We start from the raw sequence: 27,828 nt of genomic DNA, 5'->3' as shown, positions 1-27,828 counted from the left end.
CAGTTAGGTGCTGCTGCCCCCTGTTCTGTGGTGCCTTGAGAGGGAAACGTGTCAATGAATGTAGTGCAATGTTTTTGGCGACATGGTTGAAAAGCAGACAAGCTGTGATATGCAAGTGTGAGACTTGTAGCAGTACGAAGTGTGAGGTGAATGTTGGGTATGAATTGTGGTTGATAAAGATTTTTTTTTATTCATTTGTGGGACATGGGTATCGCTGGCTGGCCATTTATTGCCCATCCTTAGTTGCTCAAGGGCAGTTGAGAATCAACCACATTGCTGTGGCTCTGGAGTCACATGTAGGCCAGACCGGGTAAGATGGCAGATTTCCCTCCCGAAAGGACATTAGTGAACCAAATGGATTTTCCGACAATGACAATGGTTTCATGGTCATCAGTAGACTCTTAATTCCATCTACCACGGCGGAATTCAAATCTGGGTTCCCAGGACATTAGCTGAGTTTCTGGATTAATATCCTGGTGATAATACCACTGGTTCACTGCCTTCCCTGGTAGGTGATTGATGAGGGTGTGGAGCATTGCACAGTCTGTGAGGCTAAAGGTGCAGCTGGTGGCATTTCAAAATGCATTCACTGACATTGACCAGTCATAGGGAGTATTTGAATTTCTGCAGCACTGTATTACTATCCTGGCTGCTAGACTCCTGGCATTGGCTGCCGAAAGTATATTGTCCAACTTCCTATGCATAATTTTTCTAGCAGGCCTGCTGTTCCTCTGTGGATAGATGGCATCTCTCCTCTTCCTTCCCTCTAGCACCAAGTCTCCAGTTCAGCTTCAGATAATCTTGAAAAGCTTACACCCTCCGTATTTTGTCATTCTTCTGTCTTTCCCAGGTCACAATCACAACTTTCATCACCTGCTGCAGTTATGAAGCCCTTTAAGAAACAGATAGGCCTTACATAGTGCAAACTAGTTTTAACTTGTGCTAGCCTCTCACAACTTTCACCCTCTGCTCAACAGCACCTTTAATGCTGGTTACATGCCACATCATTTAACTCAGCAGGTACAGTGGTTTGCGCTGCTGCCTCACAGTGCCAGGGACCTGGCTTCAATTCCGGCTTCGCTGACTGTCTGTGTTGAGTTTGCACATTCTTCCAGTGTCTGCATGAGTTTCTGCCAGGTGCTCCGGTTTCCTCCCACAGTCCAGAAATGTCCAGGTTAGGTTGATCGGCCATGCTGAATTGACCCTTAATGTCAGGGGGATTAACAGGGTAAATATGTGAAGTTACGGGGATAGGGTCTGGGTGGGATTGTTGTTGATGCAGTTTCAATGGACCGAATGGCCTCTGTCTGCACTGTATGGATTCTATGAATTCTTTTTATAAACACAAAGCTTCTGTGGCCTGCAACAGAAGCAATGAGCATGGGGTAATGCCACTTCACGCTACCCATACCCATTTTGGGACCAATTTCGCGGCCATCACCTCTGCGGCTACTGAACCAGTGACCAAAGGACTCAACTGTTTGTTGCTTGTCCTCAAACTTTCAATGAGAGGGAACTCAGCCCTTTTTATGATGGAACACTAATTGCAATGGAGAAAACTACAAATTTAAATTCTGAATGGTTAACCGGACAGACAAGAGACTGTGACAAATTGAAGCAGAAAAGAGAGAATACCTGTTTGTTCTAAAGGAAGAGATGACAGAAGAAAACAGAGAGAAACAGTTCAGAGAAATAGAAAGGGAGAAAATATTACAGTTATGACAAAAAACAGCTTAGCAGGGAGGGGAAGAGAGTGTAACAAGTCAATAAAATTAACAGAAGCATGCATAGGCTAATTAGAAAAAAATCCGTGCAACACAGCATTATAATTGGTGAACATACACTAAAGAAAAACAATATTAACCAGTGTAAAAAGAACAATTCTGTTTAACAGGCCTATGATTCTTTTATATTGTAGCAACACATACTTCTCAAATATATTATGGATTATTTAATCTCAGTTATGATCATTTAAAACAAATGATAGGAAATATTTGTCTTTGCTGAATCAGCACAATGGAAGAATAATTGAGCTAATTGCGAGTAAAGAAACATGTTTTAAATCCAGTCACAGGTTACAGACATTGACAATAAACTATTAAGTGCCATATAAACACAGTAACGCTTTTCAATGCACAATGACACAAAAACAATAGTATATATCTTAAGCTAAGTCAGTGATCTGGTTGTGAATTGCCCTGAAAAGGTAGGAGACAGCATAACTTTATTTCCTTGTAAAGTTGCCAACAGGTCCACTCGATGTCCTGAGAACTTTTAATCTTAATTTTCATTGAGATGAAAGAACTCGTGTTCCTGCCAAAGCTCTCAAAACATTAAAATTAAATTAGAAAGAGAGCAGAGCTGTGCACATGCATAGGTATCTTTTTGTTGGTGGGCAGATGAGAATGGGACTGATTGCAAACTTCCATTCTGCTTGCTTCACATCACACTAAACAGGTATCAATGGTGGACAAGTACTTGTTTGCTTTAAAAGTTAATTTTCCCAGTCTGAACAGCTTCATACTGCAAGTTGTGTAAGTTAAATCTTGAGACTTGCAGGATTTAATAACTCCCTCAGTGGATAAGAACATAAGAACATAAGAAATAGGAGCAGGAGTAGGCCAACTAGCCCTTCGAGCCTGCCCCGCCATTCAATAAGATCATGGCTGATCTATCGTGGCTCAGTTCCACATTTCCGCCCTCTCCCCATAACCCTTAATCCCCTCTCTTATCAAAAACCCATCAACCCGCGTCTTAAAAATATTTAGCGAGGTAGCCTCCACCACTTCAACGGGCAGAGAATTCCAGAGATTCACCACCCTTTGAGTGAAGTAGTTCCTCCTCAACTCTGTTCTAAACCGCCCCCCCCCTTTATCTTGAGGCTGTGCCCCCTAGTCCTGCTATCCTTTCTGAGCGGGAAGAGTCTCTCCACCTCTATCCTATCCACCCCATTCATCATCTTATACGTCTCAATGAAATCTCCCCTCATTCTTCTAAACTCTAACGAGTACAAGTCTAATTTATTCAGCCTCTCCTCATAGCTCAACCCCCTCAACTCCGGCATCAGCCTAGTAAACCTCCTCTGCACTCCCTCCAAGGCCAAAATATCCTTGCATAAGTACGGTGCCCAAAACTGCACACAGTACTCCAGCTGCGGCCTCACCAATGCCCTATACAGCCGCAGCAAGACCTCCCTACTTTTGTACTCAATCCCCCTCGCGATGAAGGCCAGCATCCCATTCTGGTCATCAAAATCTTTGATCAAGTATCAGTGGTGAAAAATTGTATTTTAAAGTGTACTGGCTTATCTATGCTAGAGATAAAATTATTATAGCTTTCTAAATGTCTCTTGAAGCTAGTCTCAACAGAGAAGTAAATTAACTTTCAGAGTAGCAATATTTATTTCACCTTTAGTTAATTTCGTAATGCAGGATTGATATTCACACAGACCGTAATCATTTTCAAGTTCTTTAGTTGAGTAAACACCAAGCAAATATAAAACATGTATTAAAAAAAAAGTCAGTGCTTTTTTGCTCCAATTCATTCATAATAAAAACAGGAATAAGTGAAAGTTGTTTGATTCAGCGGAAGCAATTCATAACATTCCCAGATCAGTACAGCATTTAAACATTTTGTTGGCCAGTTCTCTGCAATGCAGCCAACCATTCCTCTCTAATTGAAGTGCAAAATAAAAAAAAATCAATTAGATTGGATTCCTTTCAAGTGAAGGAAAATTATATTCTGTAATATTCATGTATCCACAGGCAAATGGGTGTAACTTCTGTTTAATTAGAAATACAATTTAGTACTCCCATTGAGACATTTAATTTAGAATGCATATTATTCAATGAAATGACAGACTGAAGCTATGAATGTTATAGGTATTGATGATATTTGAGGTATTCACATTTTAACCCTATGAATGTCCTAAGATCCAAGCGAATGGGCTTATTGACAACATTTTCTACCAATAAAACCCTCACCTCTTCTTGGATTCAGAATACAAGTACCATCAATGTTTTATTTTTCAGGAAAGATTACTAACCCTTCCATTTGAATGAGCCCAAGAATGGTTAATCACTTTCTTGTTAACTCAAAACATGTTGAATATACAGAGTAGTGTGTAACGAACTCCAGTTACTTTTAAATCACAGTCAGTGGTCGGTGGTTCAGAGGCCAGGAATTACAGTTCCCAGCAAGCCTCTGGTCTCCTGCACATATGCAGTTTGTGTTCTTTTACATTTTTTGGGCCTTCTATGCATTCGCCGACCGGAGAATGGTCACACGTGCACATTTTCTTGATTTCGCTGTCTTCAGGCCATATGCAGAAGAAAAAGGAAACAGTGCAAAACTGCAAGTCAGTTGACCTGAAGTGGAGCGCCAAAGCACAGAAGCAGTCCTAAGGAGCAGGATATGAGGAGAAGAGAGAAGATCACAAACTAAGAAGAAGTCCCTGAATCAAGAAGGTCCCAAACCAAGGAGTGGGACCGAAAGAGGTTACAGGCAGGGAATCAGAAATATATCCTATTAAGTCAAAATACAGGAGCAGACAAAAAGGCGCCGAGTTAAAGAAGGAGCTTCATGGAGCAGACTTGAAGCAAAGTGGGCTTGAAAGAAGCCGTGAAGATCCGAGGAGGCAACCAGCAGTTGGTGATTCCTTACTGTGGGCCTTTTGAAGCGGTGATGTTCTGCTTGGCATGACCAAAAATCTGAAATTGTGTGTGGAAGATGAAGTATACGCAGAGTTCGAGAGAAAATAATCATGGAATGTGAGATCGAAACCCAGAATCTTTGTTTAAGGCTCATGGGAGCAAACCGTGGCGAAAGCTCCAAGGTGAGTTCTTCAAAAATGGAGCCTGGAAATCCTTGGAGGAAAGAGGACAGAATTTTTTGTTTTTGAGACTAGGCAGGTGGCTCCAACAACAGCATTCCCACCGGCCAGAATGGTGAGATCCCCCACCAGATTCTGCATTTGGAACCCCATTAATTATGCAAAGGTGAGTTCCTATCTGAATCACCTGTGGTCAGCACCCATGCCCCACTTGCACCTTTACCCACTACATCTGGAGTCTTTGTGCATACCCTTGCTGTAAACAATACGGTATCTCTTTGACCTCTTTTTTTGTGAGCTTTTCATGCAACCTTGTTGGGGTCCAGTTTCCCTCTCCTCAATCTTCCCTCTGCCTTCCATCATTTGTCAGCCTCATCCACATCCTTGCATCTCTGTCTGTCATTATGCCCTCATGCCCCTCCACCCTGCCTTTGCAGAGCCCTCCTTCCACATTTCCCCTCCTTGTCTTGCTTGCCCCAATCCCCCCACCACTCCACTACTTGACATGCACCCAACCCTGGTTGATCTTCGGACCATTGGAATCGAGGGCCATGAGTCCTGCAGAAAGGTGTTATCCATGAAGATCACTTTATAAACATGGTGTGTTTCCATTGTGTTAAGAAGTTAAAGGAAAAATACTACACAGTAGTCTAGTGTATTAATTACCTACTTTGAAAAATATAGAGAATGTCGATCTTAGTTGACTTGTTACAGTAAAGGTCTTAAAACACAAAATCTTGCTATGTGATTCTTGTAATCACAGAATGTCTACAATGCAGGAGGCCATTCAGCCCATCGAGTCTGCATCAATTCTCTGAAAGAGCATCTCACCCATGCTTACTCCCTCACCCTAACCCCATAATTCCACACATTTACCACAGCTAACCCACATGTCTTTGGACACTTGAGGCCAATCCATATAATCTGCACATATTTGGACTGTGGGAGGAAACTGGAGCACCCACAGGAAACCTATCTAGGCACAGGGAGAACAAAGAACGAAGAGAAACAAAGAACGGTACAGCACAGGAACAGGCCCTTCGGCCCTCCAAGCCTACACAGATCATGTGTTCCTAACTAGACGATCCATTTGTATCCCTCTATTCCCAGTCTGTTCACGTGGCTATCTAGATAAGTCTTAAATGATCCTAGTATGTCTACCTCAACCACCTTGCTTGGTAATGCATTCCACGCCCCCACCTCCCTCATGTAAAATACATCCCTTGCATACTTGTACTGAACCTTGCCCCCCCTTGCCTTGAACTTGTGACTCCTTGTGTTTGTCATTTCTGACCTGGGAAAAAGCTTCCAACTGTTCACCCTATCTATGCCCTTCATAATTTTATAAACTTCTATTAGGTCGCCCCTCAACCTCTGTCTTTCCAGGGAGGACAACCCTTGATTACTCAATCTCACCTCATAGTTAATATCCTCCACACCAGGCAACATCCTGGTAAACCTTTTCTGCATTATCTCCAAAGTCTCCACGTCCTTTTGATAGTGTGGCGACCAGAGTTGGATGCAATATTCCAAATGTGGCCTTACCAACGTTCTATATAACTGCAACATCATATGCCAACTTTTATACTCTATACCCCGTCCAATAAAGGCAAGCATGCCATATGCTTTCTTCACCATCTTTTCCATCTGTGCTGCCACCTTTGAGGATCTGTGGACTTGCACACCCATATTCCTCTGTGTGTCTGTACTCCTGATGGTTCTGCCATTTATTGTATAGCTCCCCTTGCATTAGATCTATCAAAATGCATCACTTTGCATTTATCTGGATTAAATTCCATCTGCCATTTCTCTGCCCAATTTTCTAGCCTATCTATATCCTGCTGTATTCTCTGACAATGTTCATCGCTGTCCGCAACTCCAGCAATCTTTGTGTCGTCCACAAACTTACTAATCAGATCAGATATGTCTTTTTCCAAATCATTTAAAATAATCACAAACAGCAGAGGTCCCAGTACAGAGCCCTGCGGAACAACACTAGTCACAGATCTCCAATCAGAAAAAGACCACTCCACTGTCTCCCTCTGTCTTCTATGGCCAACATAGTAAGAGGTCTCACAACACCTGGTTAAAGTCCAACAGATTTATTTGGTAGTAAATGCCACTAACTTTCGGAATGCTGTTCCTTTGTCAGGTGAGTGGAGAGTTCTGCACACAAACAGGGCATATAAAGGCACACACAGTTTACAGAATACTGATTAGAATGCGAGTCTTTACAGTTAATCTGCTATTCAAGTCTTAAACGTGCAGATAATGTGAGTGGAGATAGCATTAAGCATAGGTTAAAGAGATGTGTATTGTCTCCAGATAGGACAGTAAGTGAGATGTTGCAAGTTCAGGTAAGTCATGGGGGTTACAGATAGTTTGACATGAACTCAAGATCCCGGTTGAGGCCGTCCTCACCTGTGCAGAACTTGCTATCAGTTTCTGCTCAGCGACTCTGCACTGGTGTATGTCGTGAAGGCTGCCGTGAAGAACATTGGGTAAATGTTCTCCAAGGTGGCCTTCACGATATACGACAGCGCAGAGTCGCTGAGCAGAAATGATAGCCAAGTTCCACACACGAGGATGGCCCCAATCAGGATCTTGGGCTCATGTCATATTATTTGTAACCCCCATGACTTTCAACTTGCAACATCTCACTTACTGTCCTATCTGGAGACAATACACATCTCTTTAACCTATGTGTAATGCTATCCTCACTCACATTGCACCTTTAAGACTTGAATAGCAGATTAACTGTAAAGACTCACATTCTAATCAGTATTCTGTAAACTGCGTGTGCCTTTATATGCCCTGTTTGTGAGCAGAACTCTCCACTCACCTGACGAAGGAATAGCATTCCAAAAGCTAGAGGTGTTTACTATCAAATAAACCTGTTGGACTTTAACCTGGTGTTGTGAGACTTCCAACGCCAGCATCTCCACATCACGACTCTAGTTCACCTTTGATTCCGTGAGATATAACCTTTTGCACCAGCCTGCCATGAGGGACTTTGTCAAATGTTTTACTAAAATCCATGTAGATGACATGCAAACTCCAAACAGAGAGTCACCCAAAGCTGGAATCAAACACAGGTTCCTGACACTGTGAGGCAGCAGTGTCATTGTGCTGCCCTTTCTGTAGGTCAGTGAGAATTTTTTTATAAAGAAAATTCTCAGTCTCTACAGGAATTGTAATACATTTTATAACACATACAGTACAGAGAGTGAAAACCTACAGTACAGAGACACAAGAAATGCATTGTTTAATTGTTTTAAACTTACATGTCTTTGATGGTCAGATTTCAAGTTCATTGCAATAAAATCAGATCCTCTTTTACATTTGAAAGGAAATGAATTCAGTATTTGTACTGCTGTGTGTGAAGCAATTTCCTCCTGGCACCCTGCTCAAGTTGCAACATACTGCCTTTATGCACCAGAAATCAATGGAAATAACAAATACATACGGCCCGATTTTACCAAAGCTAAAGGCTGGATCCGGACGTAAAATGGATCCGAGCCCGGAATCCTTGTTCCAGCGTGCCCCTATGCTTTTTTGCTCGCTCTGGTCTGGTCTGCGCTGTGGGTGGGGCTTAACATTGCTGGAACGCTCGGAGCTCTGAACTGCGCATGTGCAGTTTGAAAACAAATTAGAAACAGTGCGCCCGGGCATGAAAAACAAAACAGAGAGAGGGGGAGGGGGGAGGATGAGCTGTGATCAGACCCCCCCCCCCCCCCCCCCACAAAGGGAGGCAGCCCCCTCCCCCCCACATTGGACCCTGCCTAGGAGGCAGGCTTCTCCGGCAGACTGCCTCCCCCCCACCCCATGGTCAAACCCACCCGGGAGGTAGACCCCCCTGCCTCCACCCTGCAATCAGACCCCCCCCCCCCCCCCACCCCCGGGAAGCAGGCAGGCCCCCCTCGGCAGAGCACACACCCAATCTATCTGGATCACTGCTCTCCCTTCACCATCTTTCTGACCTGCACTCGTTGACGTGGAGATGCCGGCATTGGACTGGGGTCAACACAGTAAGAAGTCTCACAACACCAGGTTGAAGTCTTGTTGGACTTTAACCTGGTGTTGTGAGACTTCTTACTGCACTCGTTGGACAGCCTGCAGCACCTTCCTGGCCTTCTGCTGGTGTCTGCCAGAGGAGGGGGTGGGCTCAGATGGATCTCTGGTTGAGGGGGGGGTTGGTGGAGATTCTCCCAAGTCCATCCTCCTCCCACATCCTCCACCACTTCCCCCCAACCAGAGATCCATCTGAGCCCGCCCCCCCTCCTCCTCCAGCAGACGCCGCAGAAGGCCAGGAAAGTGCTGCAGGTTATCCAACGAGTGCAGTAAGAAGTCTCACAACACCAGGTTAAACTCCAGCAGGACTTCAACCTGATGTTGTGAGACTTATTACTGCGTTGACCTCGGGCCAACGCCAACATCTCCACATCAATGAGTGCCGGTCAGAAGGATGGTGGAGGGAGAACAGCAATCCAGGTAGGTTGAAAGTGTGCTCTGCTGAGGGGGGGCTTGCCTCTGGGGGGGTGTGGAGATGGGGGGGTGGTTGGAGGGGGTTGATTGCGGGGTGATGTGCTCTGCTGAGGGAGGCCTGCCTCCCAGGAGGAGTCCGATGGCACACTGGGGGAGGGGGGGGGGGGGGTAGTTCTGCCAGGGTGGTCTGAGAAGTGTGTTCGAGGAGGATGGGCTTTGGAGGTTCCACTGCAGAATAGGAATCCACTTAAGATTTTTATTCTGCAGGTTGGTAACAGCGTGGATCCGGAATGGATCCGAAGACGGTAAAGTGGGGTTTGGTGGTCGAGTTGGGCCGCCCGAGTGGGGAGCACACCAGATCCGTGCCCAAATCAGGTGTCGGTAAAGGCGCGATCTCCTCGGTTTTGGGTGCAGATCACATTAAAGGCACGATGCCCGAATTTACTGCGATTTCACGCCCAAAAACAGGCGCAAATCTTTGGTAAAATCAGGCCCTTAGCCTGCAGTTTGAAATTGTTCATGCTGCTGGTCTGAATAAAGTGAACAGCTTCACTGGCACTGTCATCCACAGCAGGCCAACACCTATGCCGATGCAAACACTTGTGAAACAGAATTCAGCACTTGTGTTTCTCAAAGAAGGCAGGAATCTTGGGGCAGATACTTAACATTGGCATTGTTCACAAAGCAAAGCCAGTAGTAGAGCAACCTTCAGTGTTTTAGATTTCATGGGTCAAAACTATTATTTACTCTAAATTTCAATCCTTGATAAGACACATCTATTTGAGTAGACTCAGTAAAAACGTGAGGTAATTACAATAGTTCTCTCATACTCTGCAGTCTCTGTCCTCATATTTTACATTCAAACTGTATTTAATGCAATAATCCTTCTGGGGGATTGGGGGATCTTATTTCCAATCTTTCTCATTCAAGGGGCTGACAAACAAATTGCAGAAAGATAAGATTTAGCATAACATTAAACTGAATTTAAAAAAAAAACACTGCTTCATTTGTGTTCAGCATGTTAAGGCAATAAATTAGGAAAAGAGCAATTAATAAAAATGACCGGTGTGTGAGAAATGCACCAACACGCTTACTCCCACACACACACTCTCATCCATTCCTATGCACTCATTCACTTCCACATGCTTACCACACACACACACACACACACACACACACACACACACACACACACACACACACACACACACACACACAATCTCTCATGTGCCAGCAAGCCTCTTTCCCCAACCCTACCCCTCTCCTCTGACCCCGGGCTCCACAGCATCTCCTTCCCAGGGTCCCAGTGGCCAATCTCTTCTTCACAGAACACCAATCCCCTCTCTGACCTTCTCTCTCCTGCAGAATCTTTCACTTCAACTTAACTGTTTGAATGTCATTTTGAAAACTGGCTCTGGGGGGTGGGGGGGCCACATAGTAGCGCTGGGGGGGTGGTTTGATCCAGTTTGCTGCCCATGGATGGATAAGTCTTCTTTATCAAAGCATTTTGAATTTAAATGGGAAATTAAAACTGATATTCTTTTATATAATGTCAACTGGAATATATGTTTGTCTAAAATAAAAATAACTATTTTACACAATGCTAATGCTGCACTGTGAAACAGCATAATGGTGCATGGATTTTCCGCAGCATGCTGCATAACTAAATAATTACTCTCATTTACGTCAGAATTTTAAACCTTTCACTGCAACAAATTACATTTTATAACACAAAGTCAGTTTCGGGGGAAAAAATATCAATATTTTGAAGAGCTCAAAAGATTTTCATATCCTTGGATCATCTTATAAACTTTTATCCTTTTTGCCTCTGAGCAACTAGCTTAGTAACTGCTAGATAACCAGTCATATTACACAATTCAAGATCTCAAAATTGGGAGGCATAATCTTTTGTTAAGTTCATTTGCACAGGAAACATCAAATGTAGTATAATGAGAATTATTGGATCGTGGTTCATTTTAATAGACTATTTGTTAGTTGACCTTCGGGTGAGCTTCTGTTTTGCAGAGATAAAGATGTTTTTGTATGTTTATGTATGCTAAGTTATTAAGGAATGAGTAGATTTTTGGCAAGGTATTCAGTAAGGCATCCCAATATTGGGATGTTGTAAAACAACAAGCATTCCCATTACCTCACCAACTTTTATGTGCAAGTCTGAGGGATGAAGGGTCAGTAAACTTGCGCACACACATACGCAGACACATGTGGCCGAGTAATGTAAGTTCTGATCAGGCTCACTTGGAAAATTGATGGTTTTTGTTAGGCTCAGGGCAGTGCATTCAGTCATTTGGTTATCAGGAAAGCCATGCCGCACCTTCTACAACTCAACAACATTCATATTCAAAAATGAGAAGTTTGCAATATGAAAGGATTACATTGTGATAGACACCAATGAAAAGCATGAAATTGCTAAACTGAAAATAAAATAGCCCCATTCCTATGGACTTTCACGTTTTCAAATTGATTTGATGGCTCATTTTATTTCATTTTCTGTATTTAATTTTACTTTGAATGAAATATTCTAATTTATAATTACTGGTTTAGACTTGTAAATTGGGCTTCATTACACTCCGTGTTTGGGTGCTAAGGTTGTTGTTCGGGAACCAAAATAAGTCCAATGCACATGTATATAATGCTGCCATAATATGTGCTGGAATGGCCATGAAAATGCACACAGTTACCTTCCTCTGAAAGATCGAGAAGTCACCAGCCATACCGTTTTGGAGCTTTATGCTCCAGCCAATACTTTCTCTTATCACATGGCTGAGCACATGCTAACAGTTGGAAGGACAAGATGTTTCAAATCAAGAGTTGATTTGACAAACCAGCATACTTTTTCCCTGTACTACAAATGGTTTTCATCATTTGAAATTTGGCATTCTTGTATTTGGTCTGATGAGTGCAAGATAAAAAGCTTTGGCAATATGTCTCTCTTTTCAGCAATAAACTTTTTTTCTCAATAATATTTAATTATCAACAGATCATTAGTAGACAAGTATATTGAAGACCTCCCAACCCTATAATTATCATGAATTTTCAGTTTATGGAAATCAAGAGAACTTTCCAGGTCAATGTATACTTTCAGCCAACTGTTAACCTCTGATGGAGGCTAGAAAAAAGGGTTCGATATCAGGGCTGGGTTGTCTCTTCTGACTGGAGGCATCGTCCCTTTAAGGTATGGTGACCTCTGGATCTCTCTCCCCACCTCAAGTGTTGCTGATCAGAGAGAAGTTGAAGTTGATACAACGGTGGAAAACCGTGGTGCGAAGTGGAAGGTGGACATCAGAAAGGAGTGAGCGATTCCGCCATCAAGCATGTCCACCATTATGAAACATAAACGATCATCTTATTTCAGCAATTATCCTCTCCAGCAAGGGAGAAAAAGAGAATGGTTACATATTTCAACGTTGAAGAAACTCTGCTAACGTGGTTCAAGATGGCCTGAGCAGAGACCATACTAATCTCTGGTCCAATTCTGCAGGAGAGAAGAGTCAACCTGGCAAAGATGCTAGGATGCATGGAATTCACTTGCAGCAACGCAAGCCTGGACTGATTCAAGATAAGGCACAGCATCATCTTCCATGCGTTAAGGATGTGGCAGTGATGGCAGCAATATAGATTATCCATAATGGTTTTGTCACATCTTGAATGCTCAGACTGCTCTTAGATGTTTAAAGCAAAAGAGGGTAGAAAGTAATGGTGGAAAGCATAGCAAGGAATATGTCATAGCTGTGCCAAAATGGATGGCACCAAAAGGCCACTGCTTCTTGTGGTAGGTGAGTCAAAGAAACCATGGCCAGAAATCTCCGGCCATTCAAAGAACAAAGAACAAAAACAGCCCGGGAAACAGGCCCTTCGGCCCAACGAGCCCGCGCCGCCATCTCAACACCACCAGTCCCCCTCTCCACCCACGACCCTTGTCTAATGTTTTATGGCCATCCAGATTGAGGGAAACTGATTTAGGGACAATTTATTACTGCCAATCAGCCTAACAGCACATCTTTGGGGCGTGGGAGGAAACCGGAGCACCTGGAGAAAAGCCACACAAGCACGGGGACAATGCACAAACTCCCAAAGACACCGGCCCAAATCCATGTGTCTGCAGAGCAATCAGTGATAGTCATTGAGCTGTCGTCTTGCCCAGTATCTGGTCCAGTTTAGGCATACACTAACGACATGAAGCACTAGGCCAATCTTGAACAACCAAGAGCAGCCCAAGTACGACCCATCGCATGTATGCGCCTCGTTGGACACAAGGCGGACCGACTTAAAACCTGTGAATGAAAAGGAAAAAAAACATTCATGCTGGTGTATTCTCCAGTCCTGCCAGCAATGCAACCCGCCGGTGTGGGGTGATATCAATGGGAATTCCCATTGATAGCGATGAGACCAGAAAATCTCATCGCTAGTAAATAACACACCAACTCCCGTTGGCGGGAAACATGTGGCTGGGGAAAATCTTACCACGTGTTACTTCTTGAAAGTCAAGACAATACTCAGGCAGCACAACACTAAGAAAACTGTCTGGATGATATCTGGTTTTTTCAATGCAAAATTTTGGTCTTTTGCAAGATCAAGTCAATGTAAGATGTGAACAAATTGAATAAAGTCTTCTTTACATGGTTTATCCAAAATTATGTTTCTATTATAAATAGAACCATAAAAATTAGAAATAGAAGTAGGCCATTCAGCCCTCTGAACCTGCTACACCATTCATTTTGACCATGGCTAATCATCGAATTCAATATCCTGATTCCCCCCTTCCCCCATATCCCCTTTATCCCTTGATCCCTATAAGAGCCAAGAGCTATATATAATTTCTTCTTGAAATCAGACAATGTTTTGGCCCCAACTACATTCTATGGTAGTGAATTCCGCACATTCACCACCCTCTGGGTGAAGAAATTTCTCCTCACTTCAGTTCTGAAAAGTTTACACCTTATCCTCAAACATTGACAGCTAGTTCTGGACTCCTAGTTCTGGTAACATTCTTTCTGAATCCACCTCATGTAATCCTGTTAGAATTTTATAAGTTTCTATGAGACCCCCTCTCACTCTTCTAAGCTCCAGTGAATATAATCCTAACAGACTTAGTCTCTCCTCATAAAACAAACCTGCCATCCCAGGAATCAGCCTGGTAAACCTTCACTGTGTCCCTCTATAACAAGGACATTCCTCCTCAGATAAGGACACCAAACAGTGCGCAATATTCCAGGTGTGGCCTCACCAATGTCCTATATAACTGCAACAAAACACCCCTATGCCTATACTCAAATGACTTTTTTGAAAAAATTACTGACAGGCTATATCTGTGGTCATTTGGAAACATACTCTTGTAACTTTAAGTCATTTTATTTCTTCCCTTGTGCAACTCTCCACACCATACACTTAGACTAACCAAACCAACCACTGCTAGTGGGATCCCAACCTTTAGCTACTGTTACTCAAAGGCTATGTAACTGAAAGGTTCACAGAAATGGCCTGGTAGACCCTCTCATGGTTCCAGGGGACAGTCACCTTGCTTGTACTCACTGCCTCCCCAGCCTCTTTATTGAATTATTGTGATTGAAAAATTAATGCACAAAGTATTGCTGGTACCAAAATGAACTTGGCCACTTTGTGGCACAATGTCAACATGCCACCCACTTATCTGCTAATGCAGTGTTCGCTCAAACTGGCAAGGACCAGTTAAAAAAAAATTGACTAGTAATATACTCATTCAAAAATAACTCATTAAATTTTTGATGCAAAACCTATTGAGTGCTACAAAGAAAACAAGAGTAATGTAATCACCCATTTACTTTTTCAGTCAAGAGAAAGAAATGGCATTTAAGTATCATGGTTTAGACTTAGTAGGAACAACAATGATTGAAGTCAGGAGGGCTAATATATACCATGACACAGAGGAACAGATTGCACCAATATTGATAAAATGAGCTCCACCCTTGCAACACTGGTTTAAATTTTAAGCATGTTTGTTGAACTTGGGAGAGATACCAACCATTGTACCTGTCACATTTCCAATGTCGGTTGTCCATAATTAAATTTATGGCCCTGATCTAATGTTCATTGCTAAGATGTAAAGACATCCTGTGGCTGACTTACATTATGCATTATTATAAAATAAATTATTGGCAGACTATTGTGCCAACAACGTTCATTATTAGAAAATTCTCCTTTCAAAGCTATCTTCCACTATCCAACTGCCCCCCAAAGAATAATTACACTCTATCAGTACTAGAATCCTAGTCACGTAGGGGCAGCCTAATGGCATAATGCAATAACGTTCTGACATGCTGTACCACACCAAAAATGCATTTGTTTCTACAGTTCCTGAAATTGTCTATTCTTAATTTCTGCATGAGCTTTCTCAAGAACATAATCGTGTGCGATATACTTGTAGAAAGCAGCAAACATTTTTAAAACTGTTCATATTTTGTCGAAGTCAATAAGATGCTTCATATCCTACGTAAATAAATATCATTAGCATTCAATACATCAAATAACCATACCGCTTTACCTCATTGGCTTAACTCTGCTTATAATAGAGAACAATTACTTTGTGGACGTCTTTACGTTCAAAAAATAAAAATCCTCAGAAGACAACCTGAAAGAGAATTTTTAAATCATCCCAATAAGAATCACCAAACAATAACAAAAGTTTCTTGTCACTTAGGCACAGTAAAGCATTAGGAAGAACGGACTGCAAAGCACACCAACCGCTTTGTAAGGTCTGTTTGCCTCCAGACAGCACTCCACTGGGCAGCATACCGGTTGGAGTCAGGCCTTTTAAAGTTAAAACACTCTCGCTCTCCTCTCTGAAAAACAGACCAGAGAAGTGTGATTTTTTTTTACTTCCTTAAACCTCCATCAATTATAGACTCAAGCGAGCCACTTACTGTAAAACAGTAAAACAGGATTCCTGAATGCATGATTGCATGGAGATTAATTGTCACAAAAATAGTGCCCATTCCCTCGAGTTCTGCTCATGATTTCGGAATAATCAAAGTGAAGTTGATTGTCAACTGAGCATGTAATATGGGTTGCATGGTGGCACAGTGGTTAACACTGCAGTCTCACAGTGCCAGGGATCTGGGTTCCATTCCCAGCTTTGGTGACAGTCTGTGTGGAGGCTGCACCTTCTCCTCATGTCTGTGTGGGTTTTCTCTGGGTGCTCCAGTTTTCTCCCACAGTCCAAAGATGTGCGGATTTGGTGGATTGGACATGCTAAATTGCCCCTTAGTGTCAGGGGGACTAGCTAGGGTAAACGCATAGGGGTTATAGGGATTGGGCCTGGGTGGGATTGCGATCGATGCAGGCAGGATGGGTCTCCTTTTGCACTGTACGATTCTATGATTCAGAGTATCTATTTCCTGCCAGCTGGAGGGCCAGCAAAAGCTTTGTTTAAGCCTCCTTTGGGCAAGGTTCAGTGAAATTAAGTGTCGATCAGGCCAGCGGCTGACTTTCTCTGGGATCAAGGGCTCCGGGGGCAGAAATCCCGGCCTCTGAACACTGCCAGCCACAACCAACCCCGGCAACACCTGGGGGAAAGACCTAGGATCATTGTGGAACCCAGGCCACAGGTGAGTGAGGACAGGCTGGGACTTGAGGGTCACCAGAGAAGGCGAGGATGGGGTCAGCAGCAAGTGCAAGGGGGTGCTTCTCAGAGGTTCTCACTTCCCATTGTCTTGATGCATCGAGTGCCTGACAACAATGGATCCACTTGGGAGCTCACAAGTAACAGAACTTACTTTATAGGCTTTCTGCATTGCGACTGCCTTGCCTTCCCACTGTTGTTTGGCAGGATGAAGCCCTTAAGTGGACATTAATTACCAATTCAAGGGCTTCAATTATTGGAAGGGGCAGAAAGGCTTTCTGTCAGAGTTAATTGGGGCACGTTAAGGAAGATAGCAGAGACACCATTGCACCCTCCCATCTGATTAAATGTCCTTCCCACCTGCCATGTCACTTCAGTGGAGGGTATTAAATTGCGCCTTACATTTGCAACACACAAATGTTTGTTTAGATTATCAACAAAAGATTTAATTTTGGCGCACACGCCATTATAATTTACAATTGGCATACATCCCTCTAAATTATTTATCTATTCAAAAGAAGTTACATTTCTAAATCTTGACATCATGTTGAAGAATGAGTACAAAGATGATTTCAACTCTTATTCCTCACTTCAGGATTTGGTTGGAACTCTTTCCTTGCAAAACCTGATAGCACAGCTCAACTTTGGCCAGATATAACAGAAGTGACCTGATTTCACCAAATAGTGCAGGTGGCTTGAACAGTTTCGTGAAAAATAAAACATTTATTCTGTAAATAGTCATTAGAATGTCAATATGATTTTTTAATCCCATGAGCCTGTAGCCACCTTCTCTGCTGTAACCATTCTATGATTGTACGATCATTACAGTGCTAATGTGTTAATGTTTGCTTCACATCGAGATTACAAAAAATGTGTCAAGATAGACCTTGTAAAATGTACTGCAAATTGGAGTATTCTGTGCAGTTCTGGAATCCCATGATAGGAAGGAGACATGGAAAGGTCACAGCAAAAATCCACTTAAGTTATACAGCGGATGTAATAGATTGTAGTTATGGTTGAAATTGGATGATCTGAGGAGATTTTCCAAATTAGGAAATATATTTTGGGGTAAATAGTGAAGGTTTTCATTGCCTGGTAAATCAATAGCAAGAGGCAAAGACAACATTTTCTCATGTAGGATTATTAGAACACCTGCTGGCGAAATTGAAGTATACAGTAGCTTTCGGGAGAGAAAAATTGGCTGAAGTATAGAAAAGAGAGTTGCAGTGAATTGCTATTTTTAGACTAGAGTGAGATAAAAGTGATATTTCTGAGGGTTCAATACCACATCCTTTGTTGTTTTATATACGTCAGTTATTTGGGCTTGCAGGTAAAGGGCACAACTTGAAATTTTCAGATGACATGTAACTTGGAAATGTAGTAAACAAGGAGAAAAACAATAATAGACTTCAAGAGGACATTGATAGTCTGGTGAAATGGATGGACATGTGGCACAAAAAAGTGTGAAGTGATTCACTTTGGTCAGAAGAATGAAGAGAGGCAATTATAAACCAAATGGTACAATTTTAACAGAGGTGCAAGATCATAGAAACTTGAGGTGTATGTATCCAAGAGTTGAAGGTGACAGGATAAATTGAGGTTATTGACAAAGACATACATGGCCTTTGGCACAATTTCTAAATAAAGGCAAAAGCAAGCAAGTTATGCTAAATCTTAATAAAACGCTGGTTAGACCTCAGCAGAATTAACGTGTCAAATTCTGGGCACCACAATTAGGAAGGATGTCAGGAGCTTAGAAAGAATGCAGAGGAAGATTACTAGAATAGTGCCTGGATGAAAGCTTTCAGTTATATGGAGAGACTAGAGAAGCTATGCCATTCTCTTTAAGATAAAGGAAATATTTGATAGTGGTGTTTAAAATCATGAAAGGGATTTTGAAAGGGAAAATGTTTCCAGTGACAGAATGCTCAGTAACTGACAAAAGAATCAAATGCAGTCTGAGGAAATTATTTTACTTAATGAGTTATGATATGGAATAGACTGGCTGAAAGAGTAGTGGAAATGGTTTCAATAATAATTTGCAAAGAAGTCTGGATAAATGCTTGAATGTAGCAAAATTAATAGAACTATGGACAAAGTGCAGAGGAGTGGGGCTAACTGGACTGCTCTTTTCAAGAGCTGGCGCACACACAATGGGTCAAACGGCCTCCTGCCATGCTGTATCATTCGACAAGTCTATGAACATTGAACGCTTTACTACAAGTAGCTATTGAAGAATTGATGAGGTTGGCTACATCCGAGCCACATATCTGAAGCAATCATAATATTTGGTCTGACTTTAACTTTCATGTTCTAAAGACAGTTCATTTTTGATCCTTTTTACTTCAATATCCCTGGAGCTTCTTTATCATTTCCTAGAATTAATTGGAGCTTGCTTTTTGCATCTTACTCTATGACATGGTTTTTCTACTTGTGATGTGGAGCGCTCCAAAAGCTATTGGCTTTTGCTATCAAATAAACCTGTTGGACTTTAACCTAGTGTTGTGAGACTTCTTAATGTGTTTTCTACTTGTAGCAGAACTGAGAACTGTTGACCCTCGCACTTCCTAGTCCTAACTGCTGTAAATACAGCTAAAATTAAACTCAAAGTATTCCTACCCTAGAGGTGACCTAAGCAATGCCTTTATACTTTTGAGTTTAATTTTCACGCCACAACCCTCAAGTACACGCCACAAGTACAACAGAAACAGGGTTTAGGCTGACCAAACTCCCATGCATACTACACCTTTGTCCAACATTTATCTTACTGTAGGTTTATCCTTCCTTACACCTAAACACTAAATAAAACCCACTTAAATCTATACTTCTCGAAAATTTAACAATATAAATATAAATTCCTTAAAATTACATGTTTTCCTGACAGTCCCTTGTGAACCAGTGAAATCTGTTTCAAAGAACAAATGCAGTGGACACAAACTTTGCACATAGACAGCCCAGCAGCTATCGAGTTTCACTGTTCAAAGGTTTTCCACTGTGTCAGTTTCAGTTAACAATGACTGTCACTATGTCAATCCTCGACGAATTCCACACAGCTCACTGGCTGTTTCAGACTCAATGAGCTGAATAGCCTACTTCTGCTTCTACTTTTTATGAATGCTGGGTTAAATTCACAATTAACTGCTTATTTCTATATTTATGTGACTGACTAACAGCTCCACAATAGTTTGAAGCTTGTTTCCAAATGGGTGCTAGTTAAACCAGGAGATAGGTGGAATCATATTGGGTTCCCAACCTGATGCCACTTTTCAGAGTTTTAGCCCCAACCCACACCAGAGCTCCCTCTCCTTGGCAGTTAAAATGTTGCCCCATTTATCATTAAAAATCAAACTGGATAAGTATTTGAAGAGTAACAATATAGATACAGACAGGAAAATAGTAAATGGTTCCAGTTAAGGAATCAACATAGGGTGTAGTAAACGGAATGACTTCCTTCTGTAATTTCCATAATAGTATGCATATCTAATATAGGAAACTAATCATCTACACCTCTGAACATGAAAAATACACGCACAGACTAGTTTAAAACCTCTGCTTCCTATGCATACAAATTTACACATACTGAATATACATAAAATATTGATTTGTGTTGACTAAGATGTTTATCTAAGATCCTGTTAGAGCAGTCCATTTCAAATATAACAATAATAGCATGCTAAATCCAAGTAGTGCTTTGACTGCCACTTGCAAAATTCTTAACATATGTTTGAGCGAGCAATAGAATATTTAAAAATTATTTAATACCAAATTTACTCTTGCGTGTTATCTCCAAAAATGATACTCAAAAAATATCCATTTAATGGATTAACTGCAAAAACATTTAATAAAATGATGGAATGGTTTTTTAAAATCATCATTTGTGAATATTTTATTTGCATCTTTTGAAGTTCCTCAACAATTAGTGTTGGAGTGCACATCTTACAGCTTATTGAAAAGTACTTGAATAAGAACAAAAGACTATCTGAAAAATCTCTGAGAATATATGACTTTATGAACTCTTACCTGAGCACCGAAAATACTCTAGCCATTTTGCCAATGGCTCGAATTTTGTTCCTGATGACCTCTTTACGAGCTGCAGCTGCGTTTGCTTGGAATAAAAAAAATTCAATTTGGTTCAGATAATACAAGCCTAAATATTTTTGCACTTTCTTAGAACAAATTGCCAAACTCTCAAATAAGGTTTCCACATCAGCAACTGTGTCAACATTATATGAACCAAAGTTACACTCTACATCCACTGTGACTATCAAGATGCATAATCCAGACAATATGCACATCATTTTCAACAATGTCTCACTGTTATTGTGCAGCTCAATAGGAATGATTTCATTTCTCCACCTATTACCAAGCTAATTACAGCCAGCGCATATTTGGTAATGATTTCCCTTGTTGCATTTGCACCATTATCTCTCAAGAATCTATTATTAGCCTTCTCTTCCCCATCTTGCTGCCTCCTTCATAACATCATCCATTTACATGGGGTGAGTTTTGATACATTGCTGGACGATGCCCTCTTCAGAATGTTTGTCTGTCATCCAATTTTGGTGAGCTATAATTTTCTCGAGTTAAATATTGGGAAGACTAAAGCTATCATCTTCGGTCACTGCTGCAAATTCCACTTTTGCCAATCATCCCAACTCCCTTCTCAGGCTGAACCAAGCTGTTGGCAACCAAGGATCTTATCTGACCCCATGTCATTTCCATCTCAAGACTATCATCACATCCATGGCATTTTTCACCCATGCCCCACCATCAGCTTATCTTCTGCTGAAATTCTCATTGGTACCCTTTGTTATCTCTAGACACATCCATACTAATCTCCCATCCTCCATCTTTCATAAAATTTAGATCATCCAAACTGTGCTGCTCATATCTTATCCTCCAAGACCTGCTTTCATGTCTTGATGTACATTGATTACTGGTGTACATTGGACACATTCCTCCAACACCCCCAATTTAAAATTGTAATCTTCTTCATTAAATTCATCACCATCTCTGTAGCCTCTTCCAGTTCTAATTCCACTCCTCAGAACTCTGCCTCCCTCTGGCTGTAGCACTCCGTCCCTCCCTTTTCTACATATATGGTGGCTGCATGTCCAGCCACCTAATCCCAAAAGATTGTAATTCCTTCCTTAATTGTCTAACCTCCCTCACTGCCACCCCCCCATTCCTTTAAGATCTTCCTTAAAACTGACCTCACGATCAACCCTTTCTGTAAACTTCATATTTGGCTCTGTATCAGTTTTTGTCTTTTTAAAAAGCACTGGGGGCATTTCTCTGTTTTAGTGTTATGTTAAGAATGTTGACGTTGGTCTAAACCAAAAGCAGACAATCAAAGTCTCAACCACGCGAAAGCAGCTCTTTCTTTTAACTATTCGGTATGTTGCAATGTTAAAAATGCTCCTACCATCAAATATCTCATCTCCATCTGTCATGAGTTCATCATCGGAGCAGATATTTAAAACATTCACCAACATCTCTGTCACTGAAACAAGGAAAGAGTTGAATAAACATTTCTGAGCAATGCCATGAATTAACCTTGAACCTCATCCTCAACTTCTCTATTGGGAAAAGTGCTAATGAGACCAATAAAAATCAAAATAAGAGGGAAAGGAGTTTGATGTGTCACTCCAGGCTGTTCTCCAGTACTTCTAAATGGTTTTACCAAAGTAAACCAAACCATCACATAGTTTGGGGAAATGAAAATTGTCCAGAGAGACAACAGTAAATATTATGAAAGAAAAATAAAACAATTTCAATCTGAAAACATGAAATATTAACATTTTAAATCTTATTGGCTGCTTTTTCATGTGTTGTGTTTGCATGACCAGTGGGAGTCAAATCCTAATAGTCGCAAAGCAGTGCCGATAAATAATTTGAAGTTCGTGGTCATTTTTATTCTGTGTAGTCAATCAATTCAATTGCAGGATAAAACTATCAATCAAAACACCATGTTATGTGGCTTAATTGATAAGACCCTCATGTTAGTAACTCGAGTTTAGTTTGTAAGGAAAAATGGAAGTTTCTTCGGAATATCTGTTTGATGGTTTGCAAGTGAATCCATATTGGTAACAGTTTTGATTTCATTTAAGGATAAGTGAGACTTAACACATTATATATTGAACAGCAGTTTGCAAAGTGTAACTGATGATTATATTGTTGTTTACAATTGTCCTTTAGGTTGTACCTTTTGCACAAGCATTTACATAAATCGTCCAATTTATTACACTGAAAATGATCCAAGCTTCCTCAGTTATACCCCAGAAATTAGAAACACAGAAAAATCTATTCAAAAATGTCTCTTTGATTTAGTCTAAGAACAACATTTTTCTGTTTCCATGGTGATGACATTAGAACCTTGATGACAACAGGTTCTAATTAAAGACTGTTTTTTTAAACATGCTTTGGCCTAATTCTAACAAATCATTAGCAAATTTATTACCAAGACTGCCAGCAGGAATTTGTCAGTGCAACTGTATAAGCCATAAGTGATACCGCACCTGGAATACTGTATACAGATTTGGTCCCCTTACTTAAGGAGGGATGTGGTTGCTTTGGCAGCAGTTCAGAGGAGGTTCACTAGATTCCAGAGATGAGGGTTTGTCTTATTAAGTGAACTTGAGCAGTTTAGACTTATAATCCCTGGAATTTAGAAGAATGAGAGGAGATATGTTGAAGTATATAAGGTAAAGTAAAGGTAAAGTCGCCATCATCCCAGATGACCATTTGAGAGCTGACTGATGGTGATTTAACCTAAGGATCACCACATCTCAGGCAAGTGACAAGGTTGAGAAGGTGGGCTTTCATGAATAACCTCAGCCAATATGGGAATATATGCAGATATATAAGATGATAAATGGTATTGACAAAGAAGACATACAGAGGATGTTTTCTCTTGTGGGATAATTTAGGCTGGAAGAGCATAGTTTTAGGATAAGAATTGGAAGAGTTAAAACAGAGATGAGGAGAAATTATTTCTCTCAAAGGGTTGTGCCCAGAGAGCAGTGGACACCAGGACATTGAATAAGTATGAGGAGATGGAGAAATTTTTAATTAGTAATGGGTTATGGAGAATGGGCAGGAAAGTAGAGGTGAGGCTGAGCTGAGATCAACCACAGCAGAGCAGGTTCAAGGGGCTGAATTGCCTATTCCTGCTCCTAGTTCTTATGTTTATAGCTTTCATAATGATAGTGTAGCTTTATTAATTTACTAGCTGTTAACTATAGTCTGGCACAGCCAAATTCTGAAAATTAGTAAAAGGAATTTAGATTGTGATATTTAGATAGCTCATAAACTGCATTTTCCCATGGACGAAACCCAGATAAAAGATAAGACTGGCACAACTTGGAGCTGTTAGAGGGAATTCTGCCATAGATAAGGACAGTTGAGCTGTACTCAGCACCTGCAGTCTGAATGTTGTGGAATCTGCAGAATAAAAGTTCTAGTGTAAAGCGTGAGATCACTGAACACTTGAATGACTCTATGAGAGGCTTGATCCCTGGAAACATCTTCAAAAGTCCACATACCTATCACTGTGGCCTTGAGGCAGAGAAGCTATCTCCAACACTCACTTTTTCTTACTTTGTATCCTTCTGTTAAAGGTTCTAAGTTATCAGTGATCAATTAAGTACATATATTTCAAGCAACTCAGCATGATATACAGAAATCCATAACATACTGTTCAGAAAGTGACAGTTTTCCATGCAATCAATCACGAAACCAAAAGGTTCTCCAGTGCTCCCTTTACCTGTATAAAGGTGGATCTTGCGAAGCATAATTTTTCCCTAGCACTCAATTATCCCAATCCAAACTCAATGTCCATCTCTAGTTTAATCCTCTGACAGGTCCTGGTGTGTTTAACTCTACCCTGATTGTTTCAACATTTAGGTAATTTATTGATGAAATACATATCAGTTTCTTGACGATTTAAAAAGCGCATTCATTCTCCTAAGCAATTTGCTCATTTATGCCACGTTGTTAACAAGTAACTGCACGTCTAAGACCCATTCTTCAGTGCAAAATCACCATGTATTTCTGCCTGCTAGACACACTGGTATCCCAAACCATGTCGCAAGCCATTCTTTGACTTCTGTGTGACCTTGTCCAAAGATTGGGAGTATCTAGAGATTTTTGCTCATCTACCCCTTCATAACCGCAACGTCTTTAATATTGGGCAGACTACCAAACACGGTTGGATTTTGCTTTCCCAAATCCGGTGCCCTGCCCCTCCACCTACAAATGCTGATGAAAGATTTGTCATAATGATGTCATTACCCCGATGTCTTCGCACCAGTCTCCAATAATACAGAAGGTGTTGAAATCAAAGGCCCACCTGCAATTTTGAAATTATTATTTAACAAGCTACTAAACTTATTAACAACCCAACCATCTGCAATTTTTCATCATCTGCTGCATTTTTCGGGAATTGGATATAAAAAAGGTTCAGGAGTTTTTTTTAGCTATTATGAGGCAGCACAGGGGCAATAGAAAAAGGCATGTATCTACGATCCTGGTTGAAAGCAGTAGATTCTGTTGGACAAGGTGGCTGCATCTGTATGTTTTAAGACTTTTAAAAGATTCTTTTTTTTTGTGCCTTTACAGAATATTAAAGACTTATTCTAAGAATGGGGTGGGGGGGGGGGGGGGGAGCGGTGGTGGGGTTACACAATTCTAGCTGTGACCATGGAATTATCCCTCTGCTGCATCATGTTCTGGCCTACAATGCCAATTGTGCTTGATTCCCACCCACCATCCCAACCTCGGACACACAAGTTTCTCAGAACACACAAGTTACATATTCACATCAGCTTCTGAATTATATTACTCTGGAAATGCAGCTGCAATATAAAATCCAATCCTTTTTTTTATATCGTAACTCAAATTCACAGGAGTTGTCTACATTTAAAACAGCATGAGAAACATTGGTCCAAATCTTCTGGTTTCTGGATTGTTGGCCACTAAACGTATGACTGAAGATACAGGTCAGGGCAATGCAAAAGTGCTGATGCACAGAACTGTGTATGAATTTTCCAGGAAGTTTAAACTTCCAACAGATAGTTCCCTGCTCCCTACTGTACGGCATATGGATACGTGGTACTTACTTGCACAGTTATCCAGGAAATGTTAAGACAGTTTAAAACCTGGTCAAACACATGGGTAATTGCACTACTACCACCACTACACCCTCCTCCCACCAGTCATGTCTCTTGACCAATGTACCAATCCTTCAACCATCAGACTATCTCCCTTCCACCACCTGACTATCCTCCCCCCGATTAGACTGACAAACCGCGCCTCCCACAATCACCCACCTACCTACTTGATACAAGCCAACTACCCTTGACCATCCTCCTGACCCCGATTACCCACTCATCCATGTACTCACCTTACTTAGCTCACCATCTACGCATTCACCTCACCCACCAACCCTCTCACCCACCTCATCAAACTATTCACTCGTCCACCTATCCACTCACCCATTCACTCAGTCATTTATCCACTCACTCATTTGCTACAGCACATTCATTTATTAAAAGAATGGACCTTAAAATACTTCCCAGTATACTGCGCAAAAAATAAGGGGGAGGGTGTGTCTTCTGTGCCGATTCTCTTCGCAGATCTCTGCATGGATTCCTGCGCTGAGGGAATTCTTCTGGATGGTGCATTGGAGATTTGGCTTTTTTAAAACACAACCAGTTAAGTGGACACTTTTTGGTCATATCAACCAGTGTTGGATGCAGTGGTTCTGAAACTGATCAGAAAATTTCGGCCTTCAGCCCTGATAACAACTACAAGGTAGGAAGGGAGCAAGGAGAAGGCTTTGCAGTCAGGAAGCGTGCTTTATTTACAGTGATAACTGACTTCCTTTCCTCCAGACAGCCATTAATTGCCCATCCGATGTTTGACAGGATGCGGAGTGACAGCAAAGGTAAGACTGAGCAGACTCCTCAGTTCATGTTCTGCCTCTCTCACTTCTCTGAGAAATGTGAAATCCAGCCCATGGTTATTTAAAAAATTAATGGGCAATGCTAAACATCCCCAAGCAAAATCTATCAATTTACTTTTCTTATATACACTTTTCTGGCTTCCACTCGAATGTATGTTGACACCAGTGTGAATTATATCCAGGTAATTTATTCCAATTCAAGTAACAAAACAAGTTTAGCAAAAATCCCACTTGGTGTAGTTTTCCTGATTCCAGCCTGCATCTTAAGTGGGGAATATAATCAATTACCATACATTATTATCCAATTTTGCTTTCTAAAAACTTCCTTCCTGAACATACTATGATGAGCAGGATCACCTAGATAGTTTTGAATCATTTTGTTTTGATGAAAACTTAATTACCCCTTAAACTTCAGATAATTTTTCCCTTGAAAGAGAAAGTCATATCAATTTATCTTTAAAGTAGAAGGAGCATATTTCATATTGTTTAACAAAGCTTGTAATTACAGAACCAGAGGACTCAAGTTTGTTCCATTGTAGCATGTCAGAACCAAGACAATAGATGAGAGGAAACATCTTCAGACGCCTACCGCATAAATGATCAAGTGTAACAGTGATTTCAGTGTTGACGAATGATAAAGACATGTTCTATGAAATGTTACTGATTACAAATTAAATGTTGTAAATTCTTAAGTTTTTCTTGTGTTTTTTATATTCCAATAAAAAAAAACATTAGAATTGTCCACATGAATATCTTGCAGAAAGAATAAGATTTAATGTTCCCACTTTTTGGCACTCCATTCCTGTCAGCATGTTAGGTTTTACAGCAAACTTTCATAATATCTTCTCTTTATTTTCAGTAGAAACTTTTCTTTCACTATGAGAAAATAGGAATTTTCATTGATAGTTTCATGAGGGCTTATTGGAATGGACT

At 41.1% G+C, this 27,828-nt stretch overlaps 1 protein-coding gene across 4 annotated transcripts in view; it reads right to left on the bottom strand.

Moving 5' to 3' along the window:
• Positions 1-27,828, bottom strand: part of ppp3ca (protein phosphatase 3, catalytic subunit, alpha isozyme) — a 325,439-nt gene that overhangs the window by 12,904 nt on the left and 284,707 nt on the right. For all 4 annotated transcript variants that reach the window (XM_080201555.1, XM_080201556.1, XM_080201557.1 and 1 more), the window contains 3 exons: positions 22,357-22,434; positions 20,952-21,036; positions 16,055-16,152 (listed from right to left, as the gene is read on the bottom strand). In XM_080201555.1, the coding sequence (XP_080057681.1) occupies positions 16,055-16,152; positions 20,952-21,036; positions 22,357-22,434 (261 nt within the window). The remainder of the gene's footprint in view (positions 1-16,054; positions 16,153-20,951; positions 21,037-22,356; positions 22,435-27,828) is intronic.

Source organism: Carcharhinus amblyrhynchos, chromosome 13, assembly GCF_965287045.1.
Source record: "Carcharhinus amblyrhynchos chromosome 13, sCarAmb.v2.hapA, whole genome shotgun sequence".
Lineage (NCBI taxonomy): Eukaryota > Metazoa > Chordata > Chondrichthyes > Carcharhiniformes > Carcharhinidae > Carcharhinus > Carcharhinus amblyrhynchos.
This window is presented reverse-complemented; position numbering and strand designations above follow the sequence as displayed.